The sequence below is a fragment of the Sphaerulina musiva genome (genome assembly GCF_000320565.1).
Source record: "Sphaerulina musiva SO2202 unplaced genomic scaffold SEPMUscaffold_2, whole genome shotgun sequence".
In the NCBI taxonomy this organism is placed as follows: Eukaryota; Fungi; Ascomycota; class Dothideomycetes; order Mycosphaerellales; family Mycosphaerellaceae; genus Sphaerulina; species Sphaerulina musiva.
In genome coordinates, this window is record NW_016017384.1 from 2,636,967 (window position 1) to 2,660,775 (window position 23,809).

The 23,809-nt window shown below is 52.5% G+C and overlaps 8 protein-coding genes and 1 non-coding gene across 9 annotated transcripts; 2 read left to right on the forward strand and 7 right to left on the reverse strand.

Annotated features, from left to right (window-relative positions):
* Nucleotides 1-36: 36 nt before the first annotated feature.
* SEPMUDRAFT_147597 (40S ribosomal protein S18) lies at nucleotides 37-1,001 on the reverse strand. Its single transcript, XM_016904405.1, has 3 exons — nucleotides 907-1,001; nucleotides 665-771; nucleotides 37-575 (listed from the first exon to the last, which is right to left on the reverse strand). The coding sequence occupies exons 1-3, from the start codon at nucleotides 967-969 to the stop codon at nucleotides 278-280; spliced, it is 468 nt and encodes a 155-aa protein (XP_016763931.1). The 5' UTR covers nucleotides 970-1,001; the 3' UTR covers nucleotides 37-277.
* A 1,322-nt stretch (nucleotides 1,002-2,323) lies between these two features.
* On the reverse strand, nucleotides 2,324-3,547 carry SEPMUDRAFT_37169 (uncharacterized protein; the record flags this gene model as incomplete). The annotated part of the gene is made up of 4 exons (XM_016908663.1): nucleotides 2,324-2,726; nucleotides 2,794-2,951; nucleotides 3,063-3,244; nucleotides 3,436-3,547. 4 exons carry the CDS (start codon nucleotides 3,545-3,547, stop codon nucleotides 2,324-2,326), a joined length of 855 nt encoding a protein of 284 aa, XP_016763932.1.
* Nucleotides 3,548-5,055: 1,508 nt separating this feature from the next.
* SEPMUDRAFT_39329 (cytochrome P450) lies at nucleotides 5,056-6,676 on the reverse strand (the record flags this gene model as incomplete). The annotated part of the gene is made up of 2 exons (XM_016908742.1): nucleotides 5,056-6,206; nucleotides 6,265-6,676. 2 exons carry the CDS (start codon nucleotides 6,674-6,676, stop codon nucleotides 5,056-5,058), a joined length of 1,563 nt encoding a protein of 520 aa, XP_016763933.1.
* A 373-nt stretch (nucleotides 6,677-7,049) lies between these two features.
* Nucleotides 7,050-11,245, reverse strand: SEPMUDRAFT_161920 (6-hydroxy-D-nicotine oxidase; the record flags this gene model as incomplete). The annotated part of the gene is made up of 6 exons (XM_016907967.1): nucleotides 7,050-7,399; nucleotides 7,448-10,393; nucleotides 10,542-10,616; nucleotides 10,827-10,908; nucleotides 10,986-11,075; nucleotides 11,132-11,245. The coding sequence occupies 5 exons, from the start codon at nucleotides 11,243-11,245 to the stop codon at nucleotides 9,342-9,344; spliced, it is 1,413 nt and encodes a 470-aa protein (XP_016763934.1). The 3' UTR covers nucleotides 7,050-7,399; nucleotides 7,448-9,341.
* Nucleotides 7,243-8,715, reverse strand: SEPMUDRAFT_37484 (cytochrome P450; the record flags this gene model as incomplete). Its single annotated transcript, XM_016908671.1, has 2 exons — nucleotides 7,243-7,399; nucleotides 7,448-8,715. Coding segments are annotated over 2 exons (1,425 nt in total), but the record flags the coding sequence as incomplete, so codon positions are not given.
* A 1,064-nt stretch (nucleotides 11,246-12,309) lies between the features above and the next one.
* SEPMUDRAFT_131426 (mycocerosic acid synthase) lies at nucleotides 12,310-20,285 on the forward strand (the record flags this gene model as incomplete). Its single annotated transcript, XM_016902419.1, has 7 exons — nucleotides 12,310-12,393; nucleotides 12,447-12,553; nucleotides 12,604-12,737; nucleotides 12,788-12,972; nucleotides 13,031-13,201; nucleotides 13,251-13,506; nucleotides 13,566-20,285. The coding sequence occupies 7 exons, from the start codon at nucleotides 12,310-12,312 to the stop codon at nucleotides 20,180-20,182; spliced, it is 7,554 nt and encodes a 2,517-aa protein (XP_016763936.1). The 3' UTR covers nucleotides 20,183-20,285.
* A 196-nt stretch (nucleotides 20,286-20,481) lies between these two features.
* SEPMUDRAFT_147599 (uncharacterized protein) lies at nucleotides 20,482-23,037 on the reverse strand. Its single transcript, XM_016904406.1, has one exon. It carries the CDS (start codon nucleotides 21,701-21,703, stop codon nucleotides 20,612-20,614), a length of 1,092 nt encoding a protein of 363 aa, XP_016763937.1. The 5' UTR covers nucleotides 21,704-23,037; the 3' UTR covers nucleotides 20,482-20,611.
* On the reverse strand, nucleotides 22,578-23,039 carry SEPMUDRAFT_106017 (uncharacterized protein; the record flags this gene model as incomplete). Its single annotated transcript, XM_016900603.1, has 1 exon — nucleotides 22,578-23,039. The coding sequence occupies one exon, from the start codon at nucleotides 23,037-23,039 to the stop codon at nucleotides 22,578-22,580; it is 462 nt and encodes a 153-aa protein (XP_016763938.1).
* A 562-nt stretch (nucleotides 23,040-23,601) lies between these two features.
* Nucleotides 23,602-23,698, forward strand: SEPMUDRAFT_t13. Its single transcript has one exon. It is a non-coding gene; the product is annotated as a tRNA-Ser (tRNA).
* The last annotated feature ends 111 nt before the right edge of the window (nucleotides 23,699-23,809 follow it).

The following is a 23,809-nucleotide window of genomic DNA, read 5'->3' on the forward strand; positions in this document are numbered from 1 at the left end:
AAAAGGCAATTCTATCGCGGCCTGATCATACCGTGAAAAAATATGCTTTGGTCGTAATCATATACAGAGCATTAACCCGTCGCTGAACGTGATGATCGGATTGGCGTTGCTACATGCGCATCTGTCTCTTCGAGTACGCTATAACACTGACCCAGGCTTCATGACAGTAGTAATATGCCACCATCGAGCCCGCCAATTTCGTCGTGGTTGTAGTTGTAGCACTAGACGCCTTTTCCCACCATTCATCGCCACAAAGAAATCCCAGAGGCGAAAACCACTATCCCTTCTTCTTGCTGACACCGACGGTTCTGCCGCGGCGGCCAGTGGTCTTGGAGTGCTGTCCACGGACACGCAGACCCCAGTAGTGACGCAGACCCCTGTGGGCACGAATCTTCTTCAGTCGCTCCAAATCATCACGGAGCTTGCTGTCAACTCCGTTGGCAAGCACTTGGCCATCCTTGCCATCGACAATGTCACGCTGTCTGTTCAAGAACCAGGTTGGGATCTTGTACTGGGTTGGGTTCTGGAGGATGGTGACGATGCGCTCGAGTTCTTCGGAGGTAAGTTCGCCGGCGCTGTGGTATGTGGGTTAGTGAGGGTCCATGATGCTCATTCGATGGTCGGGAGAGAAATATCGTGTGTGTGGAGTTCGAGAGAGATGTACCGCTTGTTAAGATCGACATCGGCCTTCTTGCAGACCAAGTTGGAGTATCGACGACCGACACCCTTGATCTTGGTCATGGCGTACATGACCTTCTCCTTTCCATCGACCTGTTGAATTGCCCGTTAGTCTCCGTTCTCCCCATTATCCCTTATATTCCCCTTCACTGGTGACCAGGATTTCGCATGCCCGCGAGCGGCAAAATAGACATGGCGGTGGTGGCGGCGGTGGTGATATGTACGCACGTTGGTGTTGAGGAGACGCAGGATGAACTGGAAGTTCGACTTCTCTCCGGTGACGAGAGACATGCTGGGCGGTTGGCGCTGGGCGTTGACTGTCTGGCGATGTTCACGACGAGAAGCCAATTCGATGTGTAGTGGAGTGCGGCCGAATTCTGTGTCGTGGCTCCTTCCGTGTGGCTTGGCGTCACGTGCAATGGCAGACATCACTTCGTTACTGACATTTCGCGGCCAACTAAAAATGATATGCACCACGCACACGCTCTAATACTGAGATGGAGTCCGTATGAAGAATACAATCAGTCTGATTCTTCTATCGGAATGGTTGAGTCCACAGATCTACCCCTGATTGAAGATGAGAATTCGACTCGCTCCGACAGAAAATCACTTGCATAAAAACTACACTCGATAGGAAGTGAACACTATTGTAGGCGGACACAGAGGCTTCTCGTTGGAGCTTTCTTGGAAATACCTTCTGGGGCCGGCAATACACTGGCATTTCTATGCTTTGCAGATATCAAGCTGTTTCCGACTCATGGACGTCACTTTTTCGTTACATTTGCAATCACGTTTGATGCAGAACTTCCACCTCTTCCTTCTCTGGAGAGTTTCAGTCTCGCCGTCACCCGGACAGACTTCTACGGGAATACGGTCATGTTGCGATTGGAGTGGCGAGACCACAGCAGTACCGACCCGATCCATTGCATCCAAGCTTGCTGCAGGTTTCGAGCACGATCAGGTACGAAATTTGTTTTTGCTCGACCAGGTCAGAATGTTCGTACTCGTAGCTCGTTAGCCCGGGGGACGAACACGAGGACACCCGTGGATGGACAGTCTCGGCAGCAGTCAGAGTATTCGAAGCGAATCAGATGCGTTTCTGTGCCATTCCTCGAGGCTTCGCGCTACAGCAGTATTAGTAGGCCCTTGAAAGCTCGCATTACCAGGAGAATATTGACAACAGCACTCGCCGACGAGCAAAGGCTTTGATCTGCTGACACAAGTTGGCCACATATTGATACTACTTGCGCGCGCGACGTACAGCAAAATGCCGAAGCAGAACTATACCTTAAAGTTCTGTGATCCGGTTCGCTTATATACAGGCATGCATATGGTTCTCACGACCCCTCACACATTAGCAGGTGAGACTGGATATCCGACACAGATACGTGGAGGCTGATACGGACTTGGAAAAGCAGAGATATTGACAACATCACAAGCCAGACTGATTTGGGCTGTATCGTCACTGGCAAGCTACGATGCGGTCACTGAGCTCTTTCACGACGTCCGAAATTGCACGTACTCTAGGGAGAATAGAGAATAAGCACTGGAGTCTGTCAGGTATAGCATGCGCTCCAATTGAGGAACGACCGAGATGGCCTGACAGGCAACACCAAATCTACCTGCGAAAACATGCCGGCACAGATTATGCGAAACCTAGGCTCATCCTCCTCCAAAGAAGCCAAGAGGCTCCTGCAAGCATCACACTTGCCATCGGCCAGGACGCTTTTCGCAACGTCCATTTCGCGATCCGCAACCTCGCGTACATGAGTAAACCCTTCGCCACATCATCTCCCTGATTCGAATGAGGAAACGGATCGTCTGGCACAGGTTTGCCCAAAAAATTGCAGAGCGGCTCCCACCCGTGACTCGGCTCCCACTCGAGCAGATTCTCCTTGGGCACGATCGCCCGAATATGCGCATTGTGTCGATCAAAAGCTTCGCTCAGTTTCTGCCGGCTGCGCCAATCACCACCCGTCAAGTCGCGCAGAACCAGTTCGAACACTTCACTCAACAAGCTCAGTGGCTGTGGGATAATGTATGTCAGCCTCTCACGCATGAGACCAGACGGACAGTGGGAGCTAGCTATTTATACTTACCAGATCTAGAATTGACGCGATGCGGAAGACGGGGGACTCCAACACAGCATGATAACTGCGAACCATGGACTCTAACCATCTCTCCGGATTTCGTGTGCTGAGAACTACTTTGGCGCCAGGATAGGCCGCTATCAAGTCATCCGAAAAATTGACAGCAGGTGCATCGGTCACGGCCTATTTGTCCTTGGGTCAGTAATGTACCTGTACATGGCCATGACTTCTTCGAACGGCAATGATACGATATAAGGAGTTGTGTAGGTTACATAGCTCGCTTGCTCAACTGACATCATATCTCTGCAAAAGTTTGTAAAAATCCTCGTGTGAATATGGTTTCCCACTGCCATATAATTTGGCATAAAAAGCTTCTCGCCAACAGAGCAAATGTTTGTCTCGTAGGTTTTCCGGTTTGTGGATTTCTTTGAAATGATAGGTGCGGTATCCGAGCATTTTCAATGCGGTCCATATTGCTAGAAGGAAGGAAGGAAGAAAGAAGAACTGTTAGAATTTCTACTTTTTTTTTCCTTTTTTGGGATTGGAAAGAAGTGCCACACGATATCATATCACAAATGCACTCGCTCAATACATAGCTCATGAGAGTGAAATTTTTTGATATATGATATGGTACTTATTCTTTCTGGTCATGGTGGTGAAGACGAACACATGGTTCCTGTTCGGGAGAGACCGAGACATAACACCTGCATCTGTTGGGGAGGTTGCGTCGTCGTCGTCGTTTTCGGCTCTGGTACTTGATCGATCCATCTCGTAGACATGTTTTTTTTTTCTTTTTTTTTATCGTTTGCGAAATGTCAAATGTCCGCGGGGAGTGTATGTATAGAGCAAAAGAGACGAAAATCGAACAAAGTCGTATGTGTGAATTGTGTAACTGTGTTGTTTCTCCAGAGCTCGTAGCTCCCTCCTTCTCTCTCTCTCTCTCTCTCCACAATCCCAACAGAAGTTTCGCTTTGCACCCCAGACACTACACTACACTACATTATACTACACTACACTACACTACACTACACTATACTACACTACACTAAACTATACCATGTACACTATACCAAAGCAGCAACAGCAGCGGCAGGTCCACGTGCACCAACCATCCAATGAATCATCAAAATCATTCACACGATGTACATACGTACAAGTGGTATGTACACCTTGAGATCCCCCCTCCCTCCAGCTAGCAAGGGATAATAAATAGGCAATTAGGGCAATGCAAAAACAAAATACCGAAGCGCTAAGAAAAAGTATCCCCTTGAACCTCACACACCACTACGCACGTACAGGTAAGGTACTGACTACTACAGTGGCGACACCTCGTACCGGACAGCGGAAACTCGCCTCTACTTTTACCAGGTATATAGTTATACCGTACATTACTAGGTAAGGTATGATTCGATCTTGTCGGTATATACTATATACCCTACCTTACTGTACCTCATCATGTACATGGGTTCTCTCACAAGTCCCGGCGGCTTTTTTGCATCATCAAAAAACGTGCCACAAGCCTCATCATCAAGGTACAGTGGTTGGGACACAAGGTATACAAGGTATACAACTACCTAGGTAGCCTACCTATCTAAGGTAGTATCTAGTATTCATTCACCAACACCCGATACACACTACAAGGTATATATACCCACCGCTATACATACGTATACACAATCCGTGGACCCTGTCAATACTGTGATGGGGGAAAACAAAGTGGTGGCATGGTGCCTTGTCCAGAACTGTAAATACCTAACATTGTGATGAAAGTGAAAAGAAACAACAACAACAAACAGTGTATGTATGTGTGTAATGACGGAGTACCTAGACCTGAAGCAGGGCAGGCTACCTCAGGTCAGGTACATTGTAAAGTATGCCACCAATAGGAGCAGCACTACCTTCAAACTTACGTCCTACCTACCACTACTACTAGGGCTGGGAAGCCCTTTTTGTGTCGTATGATGTATGTACGGGCATGTAAGGTACATGTAAGGTACAGTGCAGTACGTATGGAATGTACTTGCGTCAAAGCCCTTTTTGTGTCGTATGGTGTATGTACATCGGATCTAGTCTAAGATGGGATGATCGCATGGTCGGGCAAGTCACAGATAGGAGTCCAAGAGGAAGAGGAGGAAGAGAAAAAAAGGGGGGGAATTCGAGAGAATGAAGGAGGGGAATGAATGAATGAATAGGCGGGCGAGAGGGAACAGCAGCAGCAACAACAACAACAGCTTAAACAAATCACTTCATTTCCTGATCATACTATACTATCCTATCCTATACCATCCTACTCCCCCTTCCTCGCAGTCGCATCTCTCAACCGACACAAAACACCCTCATGTCCCGGCCCAGGCCCACACACCAGGGTAAAATTATGATAATCCCTCAGAGGATCAACATCGAGCCCCTCAATGGCATCAAATTTCTGCAACATGCGTACAATCACATGTCCCGCCTCCGTCAAGGCAAACTGCTGACCAATACAAATTCTCGGACCGCCATTAAAAGGCGCATAGCTCCATCCGGGACGCTTCTTCTCCCACCGTTCGGGGACAAAGTCGTCGGCGTCGGGGCCCCAGAGGTCGTGTCTTCGATGGAGGACGTGAGTACTAAAGCGGACTTCGCCCCCGGCGGGGATGAAGATGGGTGCTGTGCCGTCCGGTCCGCCGCCGGTGGGGAGGGTGGTGTCGCGGATGGCAGTGCGTCCGTTGAAGGGGACAATGGAGTGTAGTCGTAGAGTTTCATTCATGACGTGCTGCAAGTATGAGCAGCCTTTGAGCTTCTCAAAGGTGATGTTTGCCTCGTCGAAACCGTCTGGCCCGAACGTGTCCAGTATGATTCTACGGAGCTTGTGGAACACGCGGTCGTTTCGTATCAGGCAGTAGAATACCCAGCTCAGGAATGATGCTGTCGTGTCTCGGCCGGCGGCGAGTAATCCCAAGACTTGCTCGCGAACTTCCGAAGGATCGGCTGCGCGAGAACGGAGCACGTCAAGATAATCATAGTTCTTGCCATCGGCTTGGCGATTTTTGTAATCCGCTTCGTCCATGGCTCGATCGCAGAAGTCATTCAAAATCTGGACAATCTCCTTAATCTCTCGGTTGCCATATAGCCAATACAGGCCCTGCAGTCGGATGCGGATTCCCAAGATCTGCTGGACTCGTTCGAATGCCCAGTGGAAGTCTTTGCCTCCGTCTCGACCTGCAAGCCGGGCGTCCAGTGAGTTTGTGCTTTTTCCCAGGAATAACTCTGTTGCAGAATCGATCGTCAAGCAAGGAAAGAGCGTGGCCAGACTGACAGGCTTGGTCCAGCCATCCGAATTCACGGGCATGCACTTGAACATCACCTTCAAGTGTCTCTCCAGCAAGGCAAGATCCGACACGTTTTCGCGTGAGAAGATTGGCCGGACCATCTCTCTGGAGCTGTGCCATGCGTCACCTGTTGAAAAGTGATCAGATCATGTAACTCACTGCTCATGCATGAGGGGCAAACTTACCATCTACAGTAAAGATGCTTCTGCCAAGTACCAATTTCAAATTTGTCTCTCTCACTCGGCCCATACGGAAGTCCGCGAACTGCGTAGCGAGTATTGCTTTGATGTTCTCCGGGTCCGCTGTGAGTATGTTCGACTGTCCCAGCACTTGCACAAGGAAGGTATATCTGCCCATTCTATTGAAGCGTTCGACCATAAAATCAGGCGTTCGTTGTTCTCGATCCGCCTTCATCATGTTTCTGATCGTGTCGATGCCCAAGGGCCATTGTGCTGGTTCTATTGAGGCTGGCTGACAGCCAAGTGCTCTCGCTTTGGAGGATTGCTTGAACTTGCGCACAGCATTGCTGATAATGCGCAGGAGTATCGCTATTGTGGCAGCTGTAAGCAAGACTGATCCTACGTTGTCTGCAATCATGATGAAAATGGAGCTGGAATGGGTTGACGGCTAACAGAGTGCGTTTGATGCCGCAATGCATCTGCCGCACTGCTTCGTGTTGCCTTCGGAGCGCCAGTTCATCGTGCTCCATCTCGAGCATAACATTGGTCGCTTCGATGACTGAGATGTCGAGCCGCCTCGTACGCGACCGCTACATACTACTCAGACCCCTGCACCACGCTTGTCCTGGTCTGCTGGCACGGGCAGTAGGATCCTGTCTAGTGTCAGTGCCAAGTGGTGTGTATACACACACCCTTGCGAGATGTTCGGTAGCACAAAATTCGGCACGCCACAGCGAATATGTTCGGACCCTGGTAATGACTACTCACTATATGTTCAAACCTCGGTGACCCACAATTTGATTCACAACCAACATTACTAAGGGTTGAGCATTTCGGACGCGGATTATAATGATGCTTCGCTGATCGAATGGCAACTAGTACGACCGGAGCATTCTCCACGGCCGGGAAGACGTCGTGTGATGGATGGGACAAATACAGTAGGTGACAAAGTGGACGAGGAGCGGGATCGAACCCAGCCCCGATTCAAGACCTTACTGTCAGCTTCACCATCAACGGTGTCTGTTCCCATGTGAGATAGCTCTTCTGACTTGCTGTCCATTCTTGCGCCTGGGCTGTAATCTCCACATCGAAGGTGTAGAGAAGTCGGGCCATGAGCAGGCGCATCTCTGCATGTGCAAGACTATTCAATATCAGCGCAGTAGCACGTGTTAGGGTGATAGGTCCTTACTTGGTGCCAACACATCCCCTGGGACCATAGGAGAAGGGCTGGGCAGAGGCTCGATCATCTCGCTCAAACTCCGATTTCTGTGGCAGCTCCAGCCATCGCTCAGGCAAAAATGTTCTGGCCCTGGCGAAGTTCCAGTCCGCAAGTCCCGCTGATAGTTGATGCACGCCGACTGCTGTGCCGCCAGGTACCCATGCGCCCTCAATGACCTCGCCGTCTGCTGGCACCCACCGTGGTAACGTGGACGGGTTCGGCGGATGCATCCGCATTGCTTCCTGGATGCAAGCAAAGAGGTACTCGAGCGTTGCAGCAGATTTGATTGTGATACTGCTTTCGTCCAGGAAGGCGGCTCGTACCTCGTCGACGGCAAGGGCAAGCTTGTCTGGGTGACAGCACAAGAAATAAGTGGTCGCAGAGAGTGCTCTTGCCGATGTTCCAGACCCTGCGACGACGAACGCGCTCGCCATGATGACGAGCTCAGACACCGAGAGTGGCTCTGATCTGTTATCCAAAATATGTGACATGAAGTCCATTCCCATGTCTTTCTCCTTCAGACGACGCTGCACCTTGCTGCCAAGCATCTTCATATGAGCTTGTCTCGAACGAGTCATGACCGAGGGCCCCACACGTGCGATCAAGCCATCAAAGCCATAGTAAATTGCAAATTGGAACCACCGAATAGTCTTTGCTCTTGCGCCCATGACTGTGAGCCAAGGCTTGTCCGGATCGTTGAGGCAGCCATCCGCGTGACCAAAGGTCAGCTCTGTGATAATGTCGTATGTAGTGAGCGAAAACCATCTCCCAATGTCCAGAGGCTCCCCCCGGTTGCATCGTTCGCGCAAGCATCGCATCAAGCTGTCGCTGTGCTTCTGTAAGCAATGCTCTTGCTGGCTTAGTGCACGTTCCGAAAAAGCTGGCGCGATCGCTCGTCTGAGGCGACGGTGTTTGAGCGTTTCCGCAGCAATGATGCCACGCAAATGCGCTTCCTTGGTCACAGGAGCAATGCCGCGCCCATCCAGACACTTGGAGAACTCGGGGTGCGTCTGACCATAAATCTTTTTCCATGCCTGTGACGACGTATACGACAGCTCATCGGGCGCAATGCGCACGGTAGGACCGTGTTGTTCATGGAGCGCGTGAATGGTACGAGCCAAGTCGCCGCGAATGTTGTGGACGTGCCATGGCAGTCGTGAGATGGCCCAGAGTTTCGGGCCCGGAAATGCGCGAAGTGGGTGGAGGTAGATTCTGTACAGGGCGCGTCCGATGAAGAAAGACGTCGCCTGAGACGCTTGAGCATTGGCTAGAGCTGATGCGATCAGAGCATTTCATAGAGAGTCGTGCTTACCGCCAGGCATATCACCGTGAGAATGGTCGTGGCTCGCGCTCCGTCCGGCGTCATGTTGCCGCGTGAGAACACCGATGCAGACGACGACGACGACGACGCCGCTGCTGGCAATCGGGATAGTCGAGGCTCTCCGCTGGTCATCGTCCGGGACGGGAACAGCTGTACAACTCGTAGAATGTCGTCGAAGTCGAGGTGACAGCGAAACGATGGACGTCCGAGACCATTTTCGGCCCCGTTCCGCCTCGTTCTCGGGTATTTGGGAGAGACCACTTCCTGGGTCCCTTGACCTAGTCGATGATCGCAGTGGAGCGCAAAAATAATCACCGACAGACACGGCCTACCTGCCTCGGATGCCCTGAGTAGTGCAAGTACTGTAGTTCTGCTGGGGAGTCCACATGCTGAGCAGTCAGGAATGGAACTACCGAAAGTACATATGTACCTAAGGTACCTAGGGTAGATAGGTACTCATCTCTGGGATACAACCAGACAGCACCACTTCAAGCCGCGTCTACCACAAGGGCCACAACTTGCCGGTGAAGCGTGATGGGGGGCTCAGACAAACGGCTGATACCAACTGAATGCACCATCAGGGTCGTATCGCTGTTTCAAAGCGCGTAGCCTCTGCAACCTCCATGGCTCATAGCCATACAGTGATTCTGGCGGATCTTGTACGGTTGATGTCGTGCTGCCATAATTGACGTACTGTCGAAGCTGACCATAGCCGGAAACTTGGACGAAGTTTTCCTTCCAGGCGTCTAGATGGGCCTCGAATGGGACGCGATCGTCGAGGGATTTCGGTGTTGCAGTCATCATCAGAAAGTGATCCGTTCCTCGCCACGGAAACGCTGTGGCATCGCTAGGAAGTGCTCGTGTCTGTTGGTTGGGTAAACATTCAAACATGGCGCCGAACCATCCTTTCCCCTCCCACTTCTCGTTCATTTCCTTGACACTTTCGAAGAATGCTTTGATCATGGGCAAGTCAAATGAGCGCACGCTCGCAGCGCTCATCATCTTGTAGGGCAAGAGCTTCCACACTTCCGGCTTCGACAGCCTCTTGTTCATACCCCCATACGTTTCCCACGGCAGATCATACCAAGACGTTGTCAGTGGGCCTGCGCGCACTGCAGGCTGGAGGCGCTCGAAACGCTCGATCCACACATGAGCCTCGTCTTCCGCACCTGACCATACCAGATTAACCAAAATGAGGTTCTTGAGGCCGACAGTAGGGTGCTCTCGTCGCCACAGCACGAAGATGGCCAGGTCGGCCGGCATGTCAGCATGCACCTCATTGATCGTGGCAAACACAGCATCGCACTGGTCGAGGTGATACTCCAAGTCCCACGAGCAATGTCTGCCGCGATTGGCCTCAGGGTATACGCGGAAGGTGGCCTGAAGGCAGATGCCAAAATTGTGACCGGCTCCTCGCAGCGCCCAGAACAAGAGTGGGTGGGAGTGATCGGTGACATCCACGACAGAGCCATCGGCGAGGACTAAGCGACAGGACAGCAGGTTGTCGTGCAAGTAGCCGTATTTGCCCTGCAGTCTGCCCAGCCCAGCACCAAACGCGACCCCAATCACACCTGTAGTCGGACACGATCCAATCGCTACCGTGCTCGTACACACGTGCCTCCGTGTCAGTCACTACTACCTTACGGTATACATGTACCTTCAGGTACTTTAAGGTAGGTACTGTGTATCCCATCCTATCGGTGCCTGAGGCAAAAGTAGGAGGTAACTGAAAAAGGTACTCACTGACTTCGCGCTCGTGGTCCTGCAGGAAGCGCACAAAGTCGTTCGTGATGACCCCGCCACCTACATCGTGACTGCCTGATTAGACGGAATCCGTGATGCTGGAAGGCAGGTGCGAGGCAAGTAGGTAGGAGGAAGGAAGAAGGCAGGAAGCAGGTGCTGTACCGATCGTCACTTCCGTCTTGGCATCGTTGTCGAACTCCACTTCAGCCAGCAGGCGCGTCAGCCTTCCACATCTCTCTTCAATTTCTTCCTCCTCCTCCTCCTCCTCCTTCATCGCACACTCACATTTCGAGAACGACCTCATGTCGATCAGGATCCCATCACGAACATGTCTCATCGACGTCGTGACGCAATGGTGGCCGGAGCGCTCCCAACAGTCAGTCCACTGAGCTCAAGCATCATCCCACGACGACAGCAACGACAGCGACGACAGCAACGACCTACCGCGGCAAAGGCAATCTTCCGCTCACGACAAAACTGCACTACGGCCACGACATCGTCTTGGGTGGCGGGCACGACAGCAGCCATATATGTCTAGAATGCGGATCAGTCGTGGCTGCTGGTCCGCGCACGTCGGGATAGGTACATACTGGCCTCCCATACTGCGTATATCGCAGATCTGAATAGGCAAAATCTTCTGTGCCTGAGGCAGCCACGCGAGCCTCACTTGAAAGCCTTCGGGAAAGCTCGTCGGCGAGTTCCATCTTCATCATGCTCTCCTCTGTCTCTCGATCGCAGACGTCGTCATGCCGGCATCTTATGCGCGTATTGAGAATGAAGCTACGAGACTACTACGACGCTTCGTACCGAGTCCCGGCTTCTCCCACCATGTGTCACCCAGGTTGTGGTTACTTATTATTGTACCCAGGCTTCATCATTGACGCTTGCGCCCCAGGCCCCCAGGCTTCAAGCCTCCAGCATCGCTGGTTTAAATTTCATACGCTAAATAATCGTCTAGGCCAGGGGCATTACGCCGGGGCCCGGCAGCCTAGGCAAGTACCTTAGGCGTGTGCTTCGCCGCATAATGGTCGGCAATAAGCTTTCGCACTCGCCATGGCGTATATCAAGTTAGGCTCCTACTGTATAGCACAGTATTGTACTAGCAATCATACTGTGTAGCAAAACACAGGCCACGAGCTTCTACTCATGTTCTCAGTCGCTGGCACCACTGATGATGCTCTGGGAATTATTCCGGCGCCTCGCTTGCATCTATCGGACACTAGCATCAAACTCATCCCGGCACACTTGGCCCTCCTGTGAGAAGGGAATGCTGAGCCCGTGTGGCAGCGTCGAGAGTCGAGACATGAGGAACAACATCTCTGATCACGCGTTAGCGTCTCTCGATCACCATGGAGCTCGACAAGTGTCGGAACTAATGAAGCGGAGTGCTGCTACGTCGAATGATATGTCCGCACAGCATAACGTGGTCTGCCATCATTCTATCGAAGAGGTCTCGATTAGGTGCATTCGTCGAGCACGACGAACACCAGCGGCGTTAATGTCGGCTGCCGCGATGTTCTCACATGACAAGCCACTCGCGGATATCAAGGTAAGGTAGTACATGTATTTGAAGACTTTCCTTTGATTCCTCGATTTAGTCGAGCCTTCTTCTGCAATCAATTCTTTCCAGACCCGCGTTCTACACTCGGACATAGTACATCTTTCAAGAATTTCTAATGCTTCCTGCTTGTTGGCAGTGACGCGACCAGGAACAGCTCGAAGAACATCTTAATCAATCTAGCCTGTTCGACAGAGCGCCACCATCACCATGGCAGAGACGTCGCCTATTGCTATTGTTGGCATTGCCCTCAGAGCACCAGGAGATGGCTCTGATCCTGAGCGATTCTGGCAGGTGAGCAACGATGATACAATGCGAAATTCAGCATGAAAATAACTGTATTCCAGATGCTACTGGATGCACGATCGGCACGATCGCGTATTCCTCAAGATCGATATGATATCGATGGATTTTACCACCCAGATCCGGATAGACTGGGCAGCATACAGCAAACGTATGTGTTTGTCCTAAGATTCATAGGAACACAGCTCATAGTTGTTCCAGCCATGCACACTTCCTGAAGCAGGACTTCAAGGTCTTCGATGCTCCATTCTTCTCCGTCACGCCGAAAGAAGCGAAGGCAATGGACCCTACTCATCGAATGCTGTTAGAGGCCACATACGAAGGCTTCGAGAATGGTGCGAGACAAAATTCCCATGCCCTGGATTTGATGCTGACGACCAGGCAGCTGGCATGACTCTAGATGATGTTTCTGGATCACATACATCAGTATACATCGGCACGTTTACAGGAGACTTTGGCAATCTGCAAGCTCGCGACAATGAAGGGCCGTCCATATACCACGCCACTGGTCTATCTTCGTCACTGGCCTCGAATCGTTTGTCCTGGTTCTACAACCTCCGTGGACCTAGCGTACGTGATAGAACGACAACGGTGATCCAGGACGGAATTCATACTGACCTATCGATAGATGACGGTGGACACGGCCTGCTCTTCGAGCTTGACGGCATTCCACCTAGCTTGCCAGAGTATCAGGACTGGCGAAGCTGAGATGTCGGTCGTTGCAGGAGCAAACCTGATGTTTGGACCAGACATGTCCATCCTGCTCGGAGCAGCAAAGATCCTTTCCCCTGATGGCAAGGTGTGTCCTACGCAATTTCCATTAAAAGAAGCGACTGACAGACATGAAGTCACAAATGTGGGACCACAAAGCCAACGGATTTTCCCGAGGTGAAGGTTTCGGCGTTACAATACTCAAACCCCTGCATGCTGCATTGCGGGATGGCGACACAATTCGTGCTGTCGTCCTCGCATCAGCAGCAAATGAAGACGGTAGAACTCCAGGTATTTCCTTACCGAATAGTGAAGCCCAAAAGGAGCTTATCGAGAAAGCGTATGCAGAAGCTGGAGTGGATCCAAAATCCACAGGTTACGTGGAGGCCCATGGTAAGCAGAAAGAACTTCCCCATAGTGGTCAGTTATATGGCTGATGCATCCATCTCAAGGCACCGGTACTCAAGCGGGTGACCCTCTGGAAGCCAGAGCCATCGCAGAAACATTAGGGAAAGACAGAACCACAGACCTCTACGTCGGCAGCGTCAAGACGAACATTGGTCATCTCGAGGGCGCTGCTGGTGTCGCTGGTATCATCAAAGCGGCATTGATTGTCGAGAGAGGCTTAATACCACAAAACCTGTGGTTTGAGAAGCTTAATCCTGCCATCAACCTACCGCAACACGTGAGGATCCCACAGGAAACGACTCAATGGCCACATGATGGGCCAAGAAGGGCCTCGGTCAATTCATTCGGCTTTGGCGGTGCCAATGCCCACGTCGTTTTGGAAGATGCGGCATCCTATTTGGCACGGACCGGTCTTACAGGTCGTCATCAGACAGTAACGAGATCCGAACGGCAGACTAACGGCATTGCAAGCCCCGAGGAAGTCTCTCGTAAACACGTCTTTGTCCTGTCATCGTACGACCAAGACGGCGTCAAACGAGTAGCCGAGAGGCTGCAAGATCATGTTGCTTCTGCAACCCGCTGCCAGCAAAAAGAGCTCGCACACACTCTCGCATCAAAGCGCACCGCGCATCCTTGGAAATCTTTTGCCATAGCAAATGGTCTGGGCCAGTTGAGTGATGCACTCAGAGGTATACCGGCACCTATCCGATCCTCTGACTCCACGACATCTCGCGTAGCTTTCGCATTCACTGGCCAGGGAGCCGCATGGCCCGGCATGGGACGTGCCTTGCTCGCATACGACGTGTATAAAGCGAGTATCACACGTGCTTCAGAGCTGCTTCGATCTCTCGGATCCACTTGGGACCTCCTCGACGAGTTGCTGAACACCGAGCACGAGGAGAATCTGAAACTCGCAGAGTACAGCCAGCCAGTGTGCACCGCAGTGCAGATAGCTCTCGTTGATTTGCTTCGTCATTGGCAAGTCATTCCTGCTGCAGTCGTTGGGCACTCGAGTGGCGAGATCGCGGCCGCATACTGCGCTGGCCATGTGACTTTTGACACCGCGATGACTGTCGCATGGCTTCGAGGTCAGGTATCCGGTACAGTGGCACGCAAGAATGCCAGAGGCGCGATGATGGCTGTCAGCGTGGGTGGAGACGTCATACGAGAAAGGCTGCAGCAGCTCACTACGGGCAATGCCATCGTCGCATGCTGGAACAGCCCAAAAGCGTGCACGGTTTCAGGGGACTCCGATGCCGTGGATGAGTTATTTGGACAACTGACGGCAGATCAGATCGGTTGTACCAAGTTGCCCATCGACTGTGCGTATCACAGCCAGCACATGTACGCCGTTCGAGAGGCGTATGAGCATGCTCTCGCTGAACTGCCGACTACGCATAATCCAGAGGCCATTCCAATGTTCAGCTCGGTTACTGGGAAATTGGTTCAGCCGGGCGGACTCGGTCCATCGTACTGGGTCGACAATCTGGTCTCACCGGTGAAGTTTACAGCTGCTGTTCAAGCGTTGCTGCACCACACCGGAGCACACCGCGCATCCAACGACCGCGAAGCATTTGCAAGTGTGTTCCTCGAGGTGGGCCCCCACTCTGCCCTCCGGACCTACTTGCTTGATATCTTTCGCGATGTCCGCTTCTCTAACCTCTCCTACTCGACGATGCTTCGGAAGAAGTTTGATGGCGATGAGACTGCGCTGCAGGCGATAGCAGAGCTCTGGACTCGAGGCTGCCATGTCGAATTGGACCAAGTCAACGACATACCTCCCAATACTAATATGCTGGTCAATCTGCCACCGTACGCCTGGAACCATAGTCTTTCGTTCTGGGAGGAGAGCTATTCTAGCCGGGAATATCGCCTACGTCCGGCGCCTCGCAAGGATCTCGTGGGCTATCGCGTGCCTGGCTGCACTGAGCCGACGTGGCGAAATTTCCTCCGCGTAACTGAAAATCCTTGGATTCGGGAGCATCAAGTTCAAGGCGCAATTCTCTATCCAGGAGCTGGCATGGTAGTGATGGCCATCGAGGCTGCGCGGCAGATTGCAGATGTCAACGAAGAGCTACTGGGATTCGAGCTTCGGGATGTTGCTATTGTCACTGCTCTGCGCGTACCAGATGACGCCAAAGGAATCGAAGTCATGGTGCAACTGCATCCACGCAGAACCGGCACGAAAGCTGGACCTTCTTCCACACTCTACGAGTTCACGGTATCGAGCTGGTCAGCTGATGTCAAAGAATGGACCTCGCATGCAAGGGGCTTCGTTTCTGTGACTTACAAGTCATCGCTCACTCCAGCTATGGTTCGAGAGGCAGAGCTCGACAACCTAGCGAGAGAAAAGTCTTTCCGAGAAGCCAAAAAACGGTGCAGCAAGCCTGCGCGGGCTTTCCTGTACGACAATGTCGAGACCATCGGTATGAAGTACGGTGATGTATTCAGGAACGTGGAAACCCTCTTCGCCGGCCCCAGCGAAAGCTACGGCACCATCTCTATCCCGGACACGAGAGCAACCATGCCCCAGCAGTTTGAGTATGACTCCGTGATCCATCCCGCAACGCTAGACAGCATGTTACACTTGCTGTTCCCCTCTATCAGCGGGAGTGAGCAGTCCCTGAGCGAGGCAGTGGTGCCTTTCTCGTTCGAGCGCATCTTTGTCTCTGCGAACATGCCCAAAGCTCCCGGTACCACGCTCGTCGGGACCTCGTCAGCCAAGAAGACCAGCTATACCACCTGGATGTCACAGATATCGGTGACCACGGAGGATCACAGCCAACCTCTGGTCCTCATGGAAGGCCTGGGCTTAGCCTCAGTCGGTGCCTCCTCTGAGCAGCCCGAGGTCAGAGCCAGCACATTCACACAGGTCTGGCATCCTGATGTCGATCTAATTGCCCCAGACATGATCAAGCAGCTCATCTACTCGCGGACCATACCTAACGCCGACGACGACTCCGTGTTGGACTTGTTAGAGTACGTCTGCTTGGTCTACATCCATCGCTGTCTGCGCTGGTTTGAGGACGAAGGCAAACATCACGTGCCAAACGAGGGCTTCTGGAAGCTCTATGTCGAATGGATGCGCGACCGAATCTCCGAATTCGAACCGATTTCTTCGGATCCGATTGAGGTGAACAAAAAGCTGGAGGCTGCAAAGACCCGCATATCTACCAGCCATTCCGGAGACATCACGGTACAGATGGTCGATCGGATTGGCTCTAACCTCAGCAAGATATTCACCAGAGAAGTTGAGCCTCTCCAGGTGATGTTGGAGAACGACCTGCTGTACACGTTCTACCAAGGTGCGTTCGGCGCATCTTACAACTCAAATTGCGCAGAATACGTGGGCTTGATCGCAGACAAGAGACCAGGACTGAATATTCTGGAGATTGGCGCTGGTACAGGAGGCACCACGGGCCATATTCTCAATCGACTCCGAAGAGATGGTACTTCTTCCAAGGCATCACGCTACTACTTCACTGACATCTCGCCTGGGTTTCTTGCCAAGGCTGCTGATCGATTCACCGCCGACGCCTCCATAATGGAGTACGGTACACTCAACATCGAGAATGACCCGCTGGCGCAAGGCTTCGAGCGAGAGAGCTTCGATCTCATTGTCTGCGCCAATGTCTTGCACGCCACCAAGAGCATACAGGAGACTTTGCAGAACTGCAAAATGCTTCTCAAACCTGGTGGCCAGCTGGTGCTCTCCGAAGTTACCATCAAGCGCATCTTCTGCGGATTCATCATGGGACCACTGCCAGGCTGGTGGTTGGGACAGGACGACGGTCGACATGGAGGCCCACTGCTGGATGTGCCAGAGTGGGACGCTGCACTCAAGAAAGCTGGCTATTCGGGTGTAGATTTGGACGTGCGAGGTGATCGGGAAGGATCCAAAGAGCCAGTATCGCTGATCGTGTCGACCAAGCCGGGCCCGGAGAATAACGCAAAGAGCGAGACCAAATTTGCAGTCATACAGACAGCAGATCCGGCATCGTCTGCGCTGGCAGAGGCAATCGTAGCCTCGGCGAAGGCCATCGGCGTGGAGGCTATCACTCTCGACTGGTCGCAATTCTGCGAGCAAGACATTGCCGACAGGTATTGCATCTCCCTGGTGGAATGGCAAGAGCCTCTGCTGGTGAACGTCTTACAGGACGCATGGGACAGACTGCGTCAATTGATCCAGAAGTCCGCTGGCACGCTGTGGGTGACGGGCGGTGCAGCTCTTGACTGCGTGGAACCGCACAAGTCACTCATGGTCGGACTGGCTCGTGCAATCCGGAACGAGAATGCCGGCGCACGCCTGGCTACTCTGGACATCGAAACTGCGCAAAGCATCGATTTGATGGCATCGTCGGCCTCGATTGCTAGAGTCGCTCTGTCACACAGCGGGGGCGAGACAGCTGAAGGCGAATACGCATCCCGAAGTTCCTCGATCTTGGTTCCCCGTGTCGAGCGTACTACCGCTGTAGATGCCTCCCTTCGTCGGTATGAGGCCAAGGGAGAACCAGAAGCAACATCTTTTGCCTGTTGCGGCAGGCCGTTGAAGCTGACGATCAAGACGCCCGGTCTTCTCGACACGTTTCGATGGGAAGAAGATGAGACCTACTACACGCCTCTACCAACAGATTGGATCGAAATTGAAGTCAAGGCAGTTGGACTCAACTTCAAGGACGTTCTCGTCGCCCTCGGCAATCTCAACGAGAACAAATTGGGCGTAGATGTTGCAGGTCATGTTACCAGAGTCGGCTCTTCCGTCACGACCTTGAAGCCAGGTGATCGGGTGATGACCGCCAGCTGCGACACTTTCGCAACCTTTGTCCGCTTCCCGTCGCAGGGTGCAATTCCCATGCCTGGCAACATGAGCTTCGAGGATGCAGCTTCGATGCCTTTGATCTTCCTCACCGCCTACTACGCCCTTGTCACCGCAGGACACCTGGAACGGGGCGAGACCATTCTGATCCACGCTGCAGCAGGAGGAGTTGGCCAGGCCGCCATCATTCTCGCTCAGCATATCGGCGCGGAAATCTACGCCACTGTGGGATCAGAAGAGAAGAAGCGACTCATCATGGAACAGTATCAGATCCCCGAGGACCATATCTTTAGCAGTCGCGATCTGAGCTTCGCCCAAGGTGTCAAGCGTATGACACATGGTGCAGGTGTTGATGTTGTCTTGAATTCTCTGGCGGGAGAAGCGCTTCGACTATCGTGGCATTGCTTGGCCAAATTTGGACGATTCCTGGAAATTGGCAAAGCTGATCTATTTGCCAACACCGGCCTCGACATGCAACCTTTCCTGGAAAACAAATCCTACATTGGAGTGAACCTGCTCGATTTCGAGAACAATCCCACGCCGCGTGCTATCAAGCTGTGGGCTGATGTGGCGCAACTCATCAACAGCGCCTCGCTGCAGCCAGTTCAACCCATTCAGCTCTTCACCTTCTCTGAGGTCGAAAAGGCTTTTCGGTATATGCAGACAGGAAAGCACATGGGCAAGGTCGTACTCCGCGTCGACGAGAACGATGTGGTACCTGCTGTACCTCGCATTCCCAAGGTCGGCGTCGTGGAAGACGCTACATACATTGTAGCAGGAGTGGGTGGCATCGGTCGCGAAATCGGTCGCTGGCTTGCCGAAAAAGGAGCGCAGCATCTCGTCTTCCTGTCCCGATCAGCAGCTTCGGGCGCCGAAAACAAGGCGTTCGTGCAAGACTTGCGAAAGACGTACCGCACGAATGCGATAGCGTTCGACTGTGATGTAGGGAATCGCGCTGCTCTGCAAACGGTGCTGTACAACATCAGTGACCTGCCCCCTGTGAGGGGATGCATCACCGGAGCCATGGTGCTCAAAGACACTCTGTTTGACAGCATGACTGCAGAGGACCTTCGCATCACCGTTGGGCCAAAGGTACACGGTACCTGGAATTTGCACGATCTATTGCCCAAGCAACTCGACTTCTTCGTCATGTTGTCTTCTCTCGCTGGTGTGATGGGCCATCGTGGCCAAGGGAACTACGGTGCCGGAAACATCTTCCAAGACTACTTTGCCTCGTATCGGCGCTCTCTGGGCCTGCGGGCGATGACAATCGACATTGGCTACCTTCTCTCCGTGGGCTTCGTTGCAGATAACGATCAGTACGTGGACCATGTCAAATCGATGGGCCTGCGCGTGATGCACAATTCCGACCTGCACGGTCTCATCGCGACAGCCATGGAAGGAAGCGATGCCCATCCCGCAGAAGTCATGTGCGGCCTTCCATTCAATGAATACGATCCCAAGTGGTACTGGATGGACGACAACCGCTTCGCCGGATTGCGAAACTTGAGCAGCGGCACCTCCTCGGCCTTGTCCTCCGCAACGTCGTTAAAGGACGATCTATCCCAATGTGCGGATATGAGCGCGGCAACGCAGCTGATCAGCAACGCCATGGCGGAACGTCTGGCACGTTTGATGATGATTCCCGCGACTGACGTGGACGTGGTGAAGCCGCTTTCCGCCTATGGAGTGGACAGTCTCGTGGCTGTCGAAGTGCGCAATTGGATCGCCAAGGAAATGCTCGTCGAGGTCAGTGTGTTTGAGATTATGGCCAATGTTCCCATGAGCCAGTTGGCGGCCGATCTCGCTGCGAAAAGTAAGGTCGTGCGTGTGGGGAAGGAGTGATTTGTAATTTCTCAATGGTATTGGATTAGATGAGGGTTGAAACTTGGAATAGCGGGTGATTTTTTTTCTCAATAGCAAGCGCTTCAGTACTAAGCCTACATATACCTACCTACGCAGCCTTGGGCTGATTCTTAGGACCCACTATCCCCGCCGGTTTTTGACGAGGTCAGACTCAGCAATATAGCAGCAGCACCCTTGAGCAACAACACAGCGCTCTAGAACGTGGAGCGACCAAGTGAAGTGAGATACATGTATGTTCATTCATGATAGTTTTCATCTCGCTACAACATACATTACCAGCTTAATCCAATAGTTGTACCAACGACCGGGACAATGCGAGCACTTGAGAACAACTGCCATCTGACCTGTGCCGCCTAGCCTGGCCGCGCTCATAGTCGACAGCACACACCACGGCCCAAGCTGCTGGACTCACGTTTCATCTTTCATCACACCGACACCAGCATCAACCTCCTCCACCTCTTCAACTGGAACGGCTTTGGGGCTGACAGACCGCTCTTCAGAATCCGCCTCTGTTCTCTCCTGTTCCCGTTGAGTGCTCTCCCCGTTCATGCGCTCTCCGCTGCCCCCAACTGCCTTCTGTACCGCCTCGCAGACTAGCGCTCGCAGCTCATCGACCGTCATCATGATGTTCAAAGTGGTCTCTCGCTTCACTCTCTTGCTCGGTATGGGAGGTTCACGTAGGGAAGGATCGATGGGTGTCGGAGTGCAGACGCGACTAGTGCTCGGTATGAATGGATTCGCTGCCATCATCATGTGACTAGATGGAGGCGCATGTAACTGGTCTGGCGACATGCTCATAAAGTGCTGGGGAGACATCATAGGAGCACTGGTCGGTGCGTATTGTTGGTAATGGTGAAGCGGCTGCGTCTGAGATCGCTGCATGTCTGGTCTTGCATCCTGGGCCATTGCCCGTTGCTGCACGTGCGAGTAAGGCTGCTGTTTTGCGGGCTTGCGCGTTGGCGCTGGGGCTGGGTATGGGTGGCTACGATTCGCCTTGTGCTTCGGCAGACTCTTCAGCGCAGTCGGCTTCGAGCGCACCGGAGCGCCTATCCAATGTTCCTTACGGTGGAATGTGATCGGTGACTGCTCCGGCATGCCAGGAGGCTCTGAGACTGAACGGCGATGACTGAAATGTTGGTTGCGGAGCAGCGAATGATGGTTGGGTGCAGCATGGTTCATCTCCACCGAACTGAAGTACGGCGTCTCTGGAGCGTTGTTGAAGGATGATGGATACGCCTCGTACGTTGGCTGTGGCGAGAGCGTCTGGTTGAGATCGGAATTTGCGGTAGCATTGAAGGTGTAGGCATGGTGGTCGCTGGTCGCCGGGGTCGAATGGTTACTATATGTCAACGATGGGTTGATAGTGTCATAGCTCTGATGCCCAAAGTTGCTGTTGAAGTCGCTGATATCGTTCAGGCTGCCGTTGCCATCTTCTGCCTTCATCCAGTCATCATCAATAGTGGTGTCCGCAAAAGGCGAATGGTCAACTTCACAAGCCATCGTGAGCACAGTAAGCCAACGACTGCGGAGATACCGTGGGAGGGTCGAAGTTGCTCTGCTGTGCTACCAGTTCGCAGGCAGATGTGCATGAGCAGGCAAGATAAACATGTGGACGAACAACTGTTCGCAGCGGGAGCTGACCGCCAGTTCTTTGTTTCCCAGCCTTTAGCCTGGCTCGAGCATCAGTAGTTGCCTCAGACTTGAGACATGCCTTCGGGAACCGGGACTGAGCGCTACGTGATATGAGCAGCTACCCGCCAGCTGCAAATCCACATGGCTGCGGGAACCTGTTTGTCATCAACCGCGCCGTGGTCTCGATGATGTTGGTGAGTCGAAGTGGCTATGGGCCCATGAGGATGAGGCGCGCGGCCCAAGTGCAGTGCATGAACGAAAGTTCGCAGTCAGACATGCTTGCCTCTCCAGTCAAGCAAGACATGCGTGCTGGGTGGTTCATACGTGCATGCTGTAAGTCTCACATCGGACACCAGGTTACTAACATTGTCGTGCATCGCTTGTGGAAGGCGGATAACGAACAACTTTTCGTCTGATATGCCTTCCCGTGAAACAGCATCTGCAGAGTGATATTGCTACGAGGTTGGGTGTTTCGACATGGTTTGGTGCCCTCTCCCTTGTACTGTAGCAGCACTTCATGGCTCATTGCAAAGCCTGGATTCCAACGCTGCATGCCGAATCGATGGCTGGGCCACTTCCTGCGTCAATGAGAAGTTGTGCGCATGTGGTATGGCCCGAAGCTAACATTCACAGCGCTTAGGCACTGACGATGCCTGCTATCCCAACTATACGGGAAGCCACGGAGTGACGGGGACATGCATCTCGCCATGATCAAATCCTCGCGCACAGTTGCTTGAATCTTTCAGTCCTCACCACTCTTCTTCTTTCCCTGATTCCACACTTCCCAGACCTGATCAATGATCATATCCGAAAACTCCTTGCCCTCTTCCACATCCTCTTTGATCTCCTTCTGCCTCTCAGCCTTCCAACCACTCTCATAACCACGCGCTCTAGCTTCCTTCTGCAGCTCCCCAACAACGCTCGATGACGCTACACCTTCCATCGGTTGCTGCATTTGTGCAGGTTGCTGTCGCGTAGCCATTTGCCATAGGGATCGACCACTTTTCTCACGCACCAAGTAGTTGGCCGAGTGGCCCGTGGTGGCTATCAGAAGTATGGTGTATATGTCGAGTTTGCGAGGCGGAAGCAGGGCGAGTACCGGGCAGGCGACCAGAGCTGCAAGAGCTACATTGTGCACTGTCTTCCTATACTTTTCGATATTGGGAGGTGGGACCTCGGGTGGGGACGGCGGTGGATCAGACATGGCTGTCTCGCTCAGGATCAAGGGAAGATAATAAGAGGCTGTTCAATGCAAAAGCAAGTTTGAAGTCGGGGAGAAGAAGTTGAGGGAGGTGGTAGGTATCTAGAATAGAAGTTAAAAGTCAATGAATGCATCATCGGAATCACCCCGTTCACCACCGCCGAGCTTCGCCGCATCACATCGCCTCTCTCTTACAGACTCGTTGTACCTTATTCGTACAGAATTAGACCTACAATCGACCGTAGGCTTGATGAGACTACAATATGCAGGACCGTCTCGTACATGCCAGATTGTAAGTAACAGATGATGTGATACTCATTCTCATGCCAAGACAGAGCTGCACTAGGCACATGCCTTTGCCGCTGCCATAGGTATCTGCCAACGTCGAAATGCTTCAGATTGCTACCAGCCATACAAATAGTACTGGTACCCAGAAAGTAGGTATTTAAGCACTTGACAAGAAAACTCACACTCTGATGTCCGACTTAGGCGCAGCGGTCCTGCACATGAGGAGTAATCAAGATTGAGGCATTATATTAAGTGTTTGTGGTGTGCAGACATCGTTGGCAATGTAGCAAAGTGGTTACTGCGTTTGACTCGAATCCCCTGTTTCGTGCTATCAAATTCCTTCGGGAGCGTAGGTTCGAGTCCTGCCATTGTCGATTTGATTATAATCACGCCTACCCCTACCATGGGCGTTCTTTTTTTTCGAACTTTTGCAAGGTTACCCATCGATGTGATTTTTGCACTTCCTCCTCACAGATAGATATGCA